The 12121-nt window shown below is 35.4% G+C and overlaps 1 protein-coding gene across 2 annotated transcripts in view; it reads left to right on the forward strand.

Annotated features, from left to right (window-relative positions):
• NPEPPS (aminopeptidase puromycin sensitive) overlaps window positions 1-12121 on the forward strand; it is an 82554-nt gene that overhangs the window by 45167 nt on the left and 25266 nt on the right. For both annotated transcript variants that reach the window (XM_045069922.1, XM_004764705.3), the window contains exons 4-9: window positions 3077-3198; window positions 7810-7917; window positions 9119-9319; window positions 9768-9864; window positions 9976-10009; window positions 10857-10971. In XM_045069922.1, coding sequence (XP_044925857.1) covers window positions 3077-3198; window positions 7810-7917; window positions 9119-9319; window positions 9768-9864; window positions 9976-10009; window positions 10857-10971 — 677 coding nt within the window. The remainder of the gene's footprint in view (window positions 1-3076; window positions 3199-7809; window positions 7918-9118; window positions 9320-9767; window positions 9865-9975; window positions 10010-10856; window positions 10972-12121) is intronic.

Consider the following 12121-nt stretch of genomic DNA (forward strand, 5'->3'; position numbering starts at 1 on the left):
AATCTTCGGCTTTCACATTTTCCCACTATTCTCTGGAGCACAATTACCTATGTTTTTTCAAGTTTTGGTAAGCTGCACAAGCATTCTGTCTTCTGGTAAGGGAATAAATCTGGAGCATGTATTGAAAGGACCTTAGTAACCTTTGTGTTTAGCCTCACCAGACTTAACAGTCATGCCAGCTATTTCAAAGCTAAGCAAAACATTTTCTTTCCTGAATTGGCATGTTCTAGAATAGTGGTTAAATTACCACGATCATTATAAGCTGGCAACAACTTCATAATCTTCTGTTAAGGATCCTACAGAGTGGTGTTTATTTGGAGAAACATAGGTGATACTGACATTTCTAAGAGTGAAAAACAGGATCACAGGAAACAGTGACACAAAGGCAGAGACCTTTATTTACTCTCTTTCTGTACAAATTAATCTGTCTTTAATATTTTTGGTATTTAGTAGGCTCATTAAATTTTTATTGAAGTTTTTCAAGATCTACTTCAGGTTTTACAGCAATTATACTCTCCTAACCTTTAAAGAAATAAGGCTTTTGGTAGAAGTTGCAATTTTCCAGTTGTTTAATTTATAAATGAGCTTATTGTATGTTTTTTAAAAGGTTTATCATCCCAAGCAGATAAATATTGTGTATAATGGATATTGAAATAAGGTGTCTAATGTGAGGAAGTAATGTAAATTATGTGGGCAATCAGTTATAAGATTAGGCAGTCTGGCAATCAGTTCTTCAATATGGTGTAAATTTGATAAGTTGACATTTATTAAGCATTTTTTCTCCTGTTTTTGCCCTATAACTTTACTATATTAATGGTAAATATTTTGTAATTATTATAATTGTATAATATAACACTAGTTACATTTATTATAATTTTTTAAAACTTTAACTTGTGTTTTGTTTGAATTTCAGGTAATAACCTTTTCCAATACTTTGTATTTTGTTTAGTATGCCACTTTTTTGGAAGTGGTCACTATCAGTATCTTGTTATGGTTTGATGGCCTTGGAGATTTAAAACCAAGTAAAAGTGTAAGCAGCCTTTCTTATTTAGTTATGAGTTTTAAATCATATTATTCCAAGTAGGAAGAGGCAAAAGTAGATTTCCCATGGAGTATGAGTTATAGAAAAGAAATCTTAACATGTTAGCTGACTAGTGAAAACAGACTGGCCAGTTCCATTTGTGGAATTGCAACATAAAATTCCAACAAATACTTCTCTTTAAATGCAGTGAGTTTTTACAATGTACTAGATATTCCTTGTAAACTTTATTAATGTATATATATCTGCTTTCCTAAAGATTACTGAATTCCTAAAGAAAACAGGGAGAAATTTTATATTATAGTTAAATTCTTTAGTATCAATCATTAAGAATTCTTTCACATTCTTTTACTGTATTCTTACTTACCGTTCCAGTAATCTGTCATTCTCTTTAAGAGAGTATTCATTGTCCCCTTTAGACAGAAGGTCTGATTTTTAAAAAATAAGATTCACACACATTTATTCAAATGAGCTTCAATTTTTTTCCCCCCAGCATGATTACATTAAGAATATGGCACTTCGGGGTGTCTGGCTGGCTCAGTCAGCAGATTATGCAACTCTCGATCTTGGGGTTGTGAGTTCAGGCCGTAGGTTGAGCACAATAAAAAAAAGAATATGGCGCTCTGTTTATTGATGATGACTTCACAGCAGAGGCCTGAAATTTTCTCTTGAAGTTACTTTCAGAATGAGTTTGAAGCACATGTGAAAATCGTTTTAATTACTTAATTGACATACTTAATAAACAACAGCATTTTATTTAGAAACAGTTTGCAGTTTGTCATTCACTTTTTCTGTAGACTTGGACTCTTCATGACTTTTGGAGCTTTTCAAAAAAGTCAGTTCGGTTTTGGAAGGTGGCTATCTGACTGAGAACATCCAAAAGGATATGTCAGAAAGAGAGGGACTTAAGAACATTTTGAACAATGTCAGTGTCATTGCTCTATGGCATTCCAAAATGACAGTTTGAAACATTAGGATATAAAAGTTTTGGAATCATTGCCTAATTACTTTATAGTCATACTGTGTCTTTGATTTGTTAGATTCCCATGCTGTAGATCCTGTTATAAATAGGCATTTTTAAAAGAATCAATTAAAAGTCAACATTTTTCTAGTTGGCTTTTTGGGGAGATTTAATTTGTAAAATGTAGAAGGGGATTCTTGTTTTGTCATGCACCTGAATTTGGTAGATGACTGATAGATATTAATTATTATCTCTTTCCTGTTATGAAAGAAGGTATATATACTCACAAAACTCCCATTTTGTCTAATTTGTTTTTGCCCTTATACACCAGTAGAATATACATTCATTTTGCATTTAGTAATTATTGGATAAATGTATTTCTTTAATATTATCATTTCAAATGATTGAGGTGACTGTAAGAGTTTTTAATGCCTTTTTGCCAGCCAAATCATTGATCTTCCCTATATAGTTCCTTTCAAAAGTATGGAATCAATGTTCTATTTGGATTGAACAGATAGGGTTTTTGTCTTAAATTGTCATGAAGTCCTCTAAATGGACCAATTTATATGGCATCATTGGCAAAGAACATGAATTTTGGATTAAACAGGCCTAAATTTTTTATCTCTTTCTTTCTTGCTACTTAATAATCATGTGACATCAAGCAAGTTACTTAATTTTCAGCCTCAGTTTCCTCATCTGAAAAAATGGAGACTATACTACTTCCAAGTTTCTAAATATTTTTAAGGCTCCATGCACAGTAGCATGTCATAAATTTAATAATAAATGTTCATTTCCTTTCCTGTTTTTATGGATTGGTGATTAGAGATTAAGTTAATACAGTTAAAGAACTTTCTAAACAGTCACCCTAAACATGATATTAAGGTTCACTTTAGGATTAGTTTACCATTTTTCAGTAGATACTAGATTCTGTCCATTGCCAGAAGTGTTTGAGAAAGGAAAAAAAAAATGATTTGAACATAAGTTAGTGTCTTAAGGACATATTTTTGATAACTTGTATTTTGATAACTTGTACTTAATATCTGTATTTGAGTGGTTTCATTCATCTTCAATCACAGGTACAGGAACCTTAAAGATAGATTTTGTTGGAGAGCTGAATGACAAAATGAAAGGTTTTTATAGAAGTAAATATACTACCCCTTCTGGAGAGGTGCGCTATGCTGCTGTCACACAGTTTGAGGTATGGTATTCTTCTCTAAAATGCTGTGATCTTAAAGTAGATATTCTGACAAAGTTCTGTTCCATTATTTGCGTGATTGTTTTCAGGTAGGTGCCTTTGGCCATGATTATATTCATGATTTTGGAATTTTTATTGTGTACTCATCCAGTTATCTCCATTATAGAGGGACAGAATTAGAGATGTAGGATGGAGAATGGACACGCGCACACACACACACACACACACACACACACAACGGCATTACTATTTCATAGGAGAAGCCACAGGAATCAAATACTAAGAAGATAATTTTAATTTAAAAAGGTGCTTATATAAAAGCAATTCAGGTATTGAAATTCTGTTACATATGTTTGTATAAATGTGTATGCATATATGTAATAAAATATGTATGTGACAAAATTATATATGCATGTATGTGTATATACATGTATGTATACATCTGCATACATGCATATATGTGGCAGAATTTCAGTGCCTGAATTGTCTTTATACTGTGTACCTTTCTTAATTAAAATTATGCTCTTAGTATTTGACACCTGTAGCTTATCCTACCAAATTAATGGCAATGTTGTATAGCATTCCTTTGCTTCTTTGAAATGTCCTATTTGTTTATCTTACTATATTATCTGTACTTTCTTTGATTTTTGTTTATCATGTATATTAAAATTACATAACTTGTTTTGAATTTGCTAGTGGTACTTTTAAGTAGTAAATCTAATTAATTTTAGTCCTGTACATTTCAGTGTGGATGATGAAATAGCTGATCATATCTGTTTTTATGTTTCTGTCTTTATCTCTGTGTTGTTTGTTTTGCACACCTAAAGTTTTGGATTTGGGGTGCCTGGTTGGTTCAATTGGTTAAGCATCTGCCTTTGACTCAGGTCATGATCCTGGGGTCAGGGAGCCCACTTCTCCCTCTGCCGGCAGCTCCCCCTGCTTGTGCTTTCTATTCCTAGCTCTCTCTCTCAAATAAATAAACATAGTCCTTTTTAAAAAATAAAGTTTCAGCTCTAGTTTACTACTAATTTGTCTAACCTGGTGTATCTTCTCTTTCAAGAATTTTGTTTTGCCTTCTGTTTTAAAATGACATTTGCAGGGGCACTTGGGTGAACCGACTCAGCTCAGGTCATAATCTCAGGGTTGTGGGATTGAGCTGAGTCAGCCTCTATGCTGAGCATGGAGTCTCCTCTGCTCCCCCCCACCCTCCCCCATAAATAAAATATTTTTTTAAAAATTCCCATAACTAGGAGCTCCTGGGTGGCTCAGTGGGTTAAAGCCTCTGCCTTCAGCTCAGGTCATGATCCCGGAGTTCCTGGGACCGAGCCCCACATGGGGCTCTCTGCTCAGCGGGGAGCCTACTTCCCCTACTCTCTCTCTGCCTGCCTCTCTGCCTACTTTGATCTCTGTCAAATAAATAAATAAAATCTTTTAAAAAAAATTCCCACAACTATTTAGGCTTAATTCTGTGTTTCAGTTATTTCAATGCTTATCTTTAGCCCTTTAAGCGCTTCTGCATCCTGCAATGGTTGCCTGGAGTATTTCTCCAATAAAATTTTTAAGGGAGGGTATGTGGATAGTACACTTCCAGAGTCTCTGCACAACTGAAAATCTTTCATTTGCTTAATACATGACCAGTTTTAATGGGTGTATAATAGATTTGTTGAGGGTGGGGAAAAGGAGGAGCAGCAGCCCCTAACATTAAAAAGTTGTGCCAGCACTCCCAGCTAGTCCCTGTTGGTCTCCTTTTCGACATAAAGCATCGTAGAGCACCACCCTCAGGCAGGGTTACTCTAAGACTATGATAAAGGGAAACAAAACAAGGGTGCTTCATAATTTCATCTAAGGACAGACAAAAGCAGGGCCACTGTGCTACCCATGAAATAGCGACCAAGTCCGTCTCTTAGTTAAAATGAATACTACTTCTTTTTCAGTGTCAGTTTTACTCTTGCTCTAGTCTGCCCTCTCTGTAAGTGAGATCTGTTGAGATACCTACCCACAGAATTCCTCCACTTTCTGACAGCACCCAGTTTACAGTGAATCTAAATCCTCCCCCAATTCACCGGGCCAAATCCTGAATACACATATGATAGCTTGTTTCTCACACACCCCAGGGTTCCCCTTACTGTGAGTTTTCCCTTGCTACAAAGAGTACAAACCCAACTTTTCAACTGTAAGAGCAAGTATATACAATTGGGTTATAGTTTTTCTCTTTCAAAGGCATATAAATGTTGTTCCACAGTCTTTCATATCTCATCTTGTCAAGGGGAAGAATCAGACTGGAATATCTTTTTTTCCCTTGTAGAATAACATTGTTTTGTTTTGCTTTGCTTTGCTTTCTTCCTGATTGCTTGTTAAATTATTTCCTTGTACTTAAAAATTAAATTTTTTTTTTTAACCAGGTGTTCACTTTTCATGAACTTTACATAGTAATTGGTGAACCCTTTTGATGTTCAGATTTAGATCTTCAGTGTAGCCAAGTTTTCTCCTCTTATATATTACATTCACTGTGGTATGTGCTCTTTCATAATAGGTTTATATCTGATGTCTGTCCCTCAGATGAAGTTTTGATGGCTTTCGTCACTGTCCTTTCTGTATTAGAAACTTTTTTTTAGAAACTTTTAGATCTTGTTATCTGTGTTACTCATTTAATTTCCTCTAGTATAAATTCATTTCTCTACTGCTGCTGCTCCTAAGTTCAGTTTTTCTGTGCTATCTTTTCTTTCTGTACACTCTGCTTACTTTTCAGATGTCTTATTTATTCTTTGAATGAATTCATCATTTACTTAACTTCTTTGAGAGTGCAGTTAGCCATCTAGCATTTTCCTTAGAGAAACTTTTTTTCCAGAAGTATGTGCTTCCTATACCTCTGTATAATTTATTCCTTCTTTTCATGATACAGAATCTTGTAATTGGTTCTTTTTTTATTTTTACTTTGTTTTGTTTTATTAAAGTTTCTTTCTCTTATAACTGGTATTCTACAAAGACTATATTTTGGTTTAACAAGGTTGCTCTTTCTTAAAAAACAACTTTCCTCTTTATTTTTAAAGAAAAAAATGAGTTCTCATTAAGTAGGTAAAGTGGTGACAGTTTTATGTGTTCTATATGGAAATGCTATTAAATGGATACCCTGGGACACGTGAGTGGCTCAGTTAGTTAAGCATCTGCCTTCAGCTCAGGTCATAATCCCAGGATCCTGGGATCAAGTCCCGCATCAGGCTTCTTGTTCAGCAGGGAGCCTGCTTCTCCTTCTGCCTGCCATTCTCCCTGCTTATTCATTTCTCTACTGCTGCTGCTCCTAAGTTCAGTTTTTCTGTGCTATCTTTTCTTTCCTTACACTCTACTTACAAATAAAATCTTTAAAAATAAATAAATAATAAAAAGAAAAATGATGGAGCGCCTTAGTGGCTCAGTTGGTTAAGTGTCTAGCTCCTGACTTTAACTCGAGTCATGATCTCAGGTTCATGAGATTGAGCCCCAAGTTGGGCTCTGTGCTGGGCGGGGAGCCTGCTTAAGATTATCTGTCTTGGGCCCCTGGGTGGCTCAGTCAGTTAAAGTGTCTTCAGCTTGGGTCATGATCTTGGGGTCCTAGGATCGAGTCCCACATCAGGCTCTCAGCTCAACGGGGAGTCTGCTTCTCTCTCACACTCTCCCTTTGTGTTCTCTCTCAAATAAATAAATAAAAACTTTAAAAAAGAAAAGATTCTCTCCCTCTCCCTCTGCCCCTTCTCCCCTTAAAAAACAAAGACAAAGAATGACCTGTTTAGAATTGGTAAGAGCATCTGTCTTTATTCCTGTTGTTATCATTTCAGATGAAGATAAAGCACATTAGAGATTCTGGAAATATTTTTGTTTTTGAAATAAAAGCCAGAGAGGCAATCTATCCTGTTTTCCCAGCTCTAAATTCTTACAGTATACTTCTTGACCTTCCTGTGCTCTGTGTTTTGAACATTACTGCTGAAACCATTAAAATTGGATTTTTGAGATGTTGGAATGTTCTCTTAAAAATAAAAATTTAGGGGTCTCTGGGTGGCTCAATTAGTTGGCACGGGTCATGATCCCTGGGTCCTGGGATCGAGCCCCACATCTCCCTCTCCTCCTCCTCCTGCTCATGCTCTCTCTCTCTCTCTAATAAATAAAGCCTCTGCCTTCAGCTAGGGTCATGGTCCCAGGGTCCTGGGATCGAGCCCCGCATCAGGCTCTCTACTCAGCGGAGAGCCTGCTTTCCCCTCTCTGCCTGCCTCTCTGCCTACTTGTGATCTCTCTTTCTCTGTCAAATAAATAAATAAAATCTTAAAAAAATTTAAGTTAAAATTAAATTAAAAAAATATATTATTCTAAATTATTCTAAAACTATAGATTATTAAGATCTGTAGCAGACCTAATTCCTGGGTTATTGCTTGTTTTTGTTTGTTTTTGCATTGTTGATGTGGCAGGGATAATACGCCCCGTGTGTTCTCTGTAGTCACTGCCTGGTGTGTTGCTGGCATGGAGTAAAAAGTAAATATTTAAACAAGTGAAGGAATGGATGATAGAAAGATGATGACAGTTACTTCATAAAACAGTCGGTTAGGTTAATTCAGTAATATTCATATTTCATTTTCCTTTTTTAAGGCTACTGATGCCCGGAGGGCTTTTCCTTGCTGGGATGAGCCTGCCATCAAAGCAACTTTTGATATCTCATTGGTCGTTCCTAAAGACAGAGTAGCTTTATCAAACATGGTATGTATGTATGTAAGTATATTGAAAATTTGAACAAGTGTTTAGAATATTTAGTTTGCTGGTTAGATGTAATAGCATGAAACCACCTAGCACAGTGCTTGATACATAACAGGAACACAGATGGTCGTCATCTTTATGTCCAGTAAGCCCTCTTTTTTTAAATTCCCTTATTTGGAGTTTCCTTCCTCATGGAAAAAATTTCTTATAATTTGGAAAACTAAAAACATGATGAGTTTAATAAATATTGCCTGAAAAAAAAATCTGACTTTCTTATTAAGTGCCGAAAGATACAGCCATATATGAAGTGTGTTTAGGTTTCTGGTTGATTGTATTCTTAGAATATGCTCTCTTCACTGATGTCATTATCTCTTTCATAAACAGAGTAAGCATTTACCTCTTGAAGTGTATTGTTTAACACAGAGAGTGCCCAACAGCTGGTCATAAGACTCTGGGAACTTGGAAAAGCCTACTTTGCAAATAACTGGTTTCTGCCTCCTTTATGGTAGAGAGAATTCCATAGAGAGAATGCCGTTCTCTTCTAAAATATTTCTAAAAAGGAGGCTAATATATTAAACTGAAATACTATTTTACAGTTTAGTATGAATGAATTTATCCCATCTGTTCTTGAATAAGACTTCCTTGGAAGAAAGAATAGAGAGGTCTTGAGAAAGTGGAGACCCTGAATAAGGGGAAAAAAAAAAAAGGCAGAGGGGGGTGGAGGTTGGTAACAACAAAGAGAAATTAGGAACTCTATTGGTAAAGTGGAGATTCCTCCACAAATTTGTTGAGTCAGGCTTGGTATAGAGAATGTTCTAAATTTAGATATCTGTACCCTTTGAAATGTAGATTTCACAATTACCGTTTATTAATAATTATTGCCTTCTATCCTTATTTCACTTGGAAAGTGTTGAGGTCTTACTTAAAACATCCCAGTGCCTGGCATATAGTAGGTATTCAAGAAAAGTTGCTTCTTTTCTCTCATAGATCCCTGGTAGTTTTAACACTTCAGCCCCCAACTTCTTAGTGTTTCCTTCTTAATAGAGATTTTGATAGCATAAAAGCAGTAGATGAATTGGGATAGATAAGTAAGACGTGCTGGAAAGGGGGAGGGAGAAGCCGCACATATTTTTGGCTAGTATTTGCTTTAAGATATTTAATGTAAATCTGTTTAAATTTTCTTTTCTTTTTTTTTTTTTTTAAGAATGTAATTGATCGGAAACCATACCCTGATGATGAAAATGTAGTGGAAGTGAAGTTTGCCCGCACACCTGTCATGTCTACATATTTGGTGGCATTTGTTGTGGGTGAATATGACTTTGTAGAAACAAGGTCAAAAGACGGTGTGTGTGTCCGTGTTTACACCCCTGTTGGCAAAGCAGAGCAAGGAAAATTTGCGTTAGAGGTAAATGTACTTGAAGAGGATTGTTCCAACAGTCCATAACTCCAGGTTGGGGAATTTACATTTCTGATCAATTACTAGTACAATTATTTATAATTTAGTCTGAAATTTGTTGTGTACTTTGGGTTTATTTTTAATAGAATTTTGAAGCTACCAACCTTGGTGTCACATTAGCATTTTGTAAGATAATGATTAAGAGAATATTAGAGTGGAATTTATTTATCCACAGAGTGCTTGGGAAAAGATGTAATGTATTTTTCATACCAATATATTATAAATGGATTAAAGTTTGGCCAACATAACAAAAGCCAAAGACTTGGAGGTAGGGTTCCCCAGGGTTGGTTTCTAGTAACTTGAGATGCTTTGGCTTGCAACAGGATTCCTTTGTGGATTTCTATATGAATTACAATAAAATATTTATCAGATGGTTCTTTTGTTTATACTTTTGTAGGTTGCTGCTAAAACCCTGCCTTTTTATAAGGACTACTTCAATGTTCCTTATCCTCTACCTAAAATTGATCTCATTGCTATTGCAGACTTTGCAGCTGGTAAAGTAAATTTCATTTTATTGCTGAATTGTAATAACTTTTTTGAATTTTGTGATTTTGAGGAAGAAGTATGTACATATATCAATAAATGTTTATATTTATTTTATGAAGGTGCCATGGAGAACTGGGGCCTTGTTACTTATAGGTATGTTAATGATTCATTACCCTGCCTTATCTTTTCAGTCACTGATTTCATAAGAGCTTCACTGTTAATCACAGTTGAGTAGCTTCTGCTTTATGATCTGCTGTAAATTTTCCTACCTCCCCCACTTCTGCACACATTTCAGGAACGCAGATGAACACCCTCTGGTGCTACTATCAGATTATAAGATTTTAAAGTGAGCATCTGGCATTAGTAACATTTTTAGATCTATTTTTGGCTGAGTTTCTCATTTTGGTACCTCCTCTTCCTCCCAGGAGTTTCATAGTTATTTTTCCAGCTTGAAGAACGATCTCTGCTTTAATGTTTTCTAGCCAAGTTTTTACTTATCTGTCACCACAATACAAACATGTGGGTTGTATAATTTTTAAAGCAGGATCTGTAAACAAGCTTTTGCCCCGCCTTCTTTGATGAGTTAAGTTTTGGACAGCCTGCTCAGTGTTCTTGTTGGGACTGTGGAATGCATCTCCCCCCCCATTTGCCACTCCCCTTCTTTTAATGGAAGGACTGTCTACTCTCTGTCTAGCACAATAATCCCTAATCCTTTAGACAAAGCTTTTTAAAACTTTCAGACAACTGTCCTATTTACAAACTTGATGATTAAACTTGTGTCTCATCTTTGATCTTCTGTTGTATGAATTCTGTTGGAATAGTCCTTAATCTTCCCAGAACTTTTTCTATTCTGTGCACTCTGAGGAAATGTTTTTTTGATATCTCTAAAACCTATCTTGACCATCTTATTTACTGTTTGACTCTCCCTCCCCCATTTGTGTATGCCTCCTTTTATTGCAATACTTAACATTGTTTAAAAAAAGGTTTTTTTTAAACACAGGGAGACTGCATTGCTTATTGATCCAAAAAACTCCTGTTCCTCATCACGCCAGTGGGTTGCTCTGGTTGTGGGACATGAACTCGCCCATCAATGGTTTGGAAATCTTGTTACTATGGTATTTAATATTTTTAAGTGCTCAAATATATTTATCTTCATCCTGCTGCACATTATTTTGGCTACATAGTATTTCAGGTTTGACTGGAACATAGTACTAAAAAATGAATGAGAGAAAAGCTTTATTTTAGAATGTCTGCTCAGCAGTGTTTATCAGATAACTTTGTCAATCAAAAGAATGTGGACAGTCTTTATTCAACAGAAAATATTTCCTAAACTGTTGTAGAATTTGCCTGCAAATGGTGAAGTCATAATACTATGGTGAGAGAAAGAGACTCCTCTTAGGTTCAGAGATTCCAGGCTAACTGTAGTTTCTTGAGCATATTTATTATGTAAGTTAAGTAGCTGAAAAGTAACCTGAACATAATCCATTAGGTTGCAATGTTTTTAGGAGTCAGTTTTCTCATTGCTTAAAATGTTAAGTTGAAATTTGATAGAAATGAAACTAGGGAGTAACTGTTAAGTAGAATAAAATTTCCAGCTGTCCCATTGAAATTATTGTTTATTATGTTTGCAGTGAATTTTACAGTGTTTGCAGTGAATGATCTCTGTTCTCAAGTCTTGACCTTTCCCTCTCACTCCAAATAAGTACTCTCTATGTTGGCTAGTTGTGTTAGAACTTGGGAGCAGAGTTTAATGAGTTTGAACTAGAAGTCCTCTATAAGGAAAGAACTGGAAGTTCTGGAGCCAGCCAAATTCCCTGATAGCATTTTAGGCTGCCAAAGAGCAGAACCTGACTTGGATGTTAGTTGGGTCCATATGTCACAGGAATAAGCAAGACAGTAAGACATTTAGCAACCATTACATGTCTGAGGCAGTTTTTAAAGAACGCCAGCCCTTGAAATTAAACCATTTCCTTTTGCTTTAGATGTTTAAATTTTTACTTGGGGCTGAAAAAAAGTTTTGAAATATAATTTCATGTGGAATTAAGTATGCTGGAACGTGTATTCCAACATGTGCAGAAATATTCTCCTCTCCAAATGTAGCAAGTTCGTTGCTACCAATTTTTTGTTAGCTTTGAGCAGTCTTTATTTTTTATGATTTTATTTTTAAACTACCAGCAATACATTTTAGTAGGGAAAATGTGCACATTCTCATATAGCTTTTAAACAACTTTTTACTGAATTGAGTGACCTTATAGTTATTAGATG

Source organism: Mustela putorius, unplaced genomic scaffold, assembly GCF_011764305.1.
Source record: "Mustela putorius furo isolate JIRA1106 unplaced genomic scaffold, ASM1176430v1.1 tig00003962_pilon_pilon_pilon, whole genome shotgun sequence".
Classification (NCBI taxonomy): domain Eukaryota; kingdom Metazoa; phylum Chordata; class Mammalia; order Carnivora; family Mustelidae; genus Mustela; species Mustela putorius.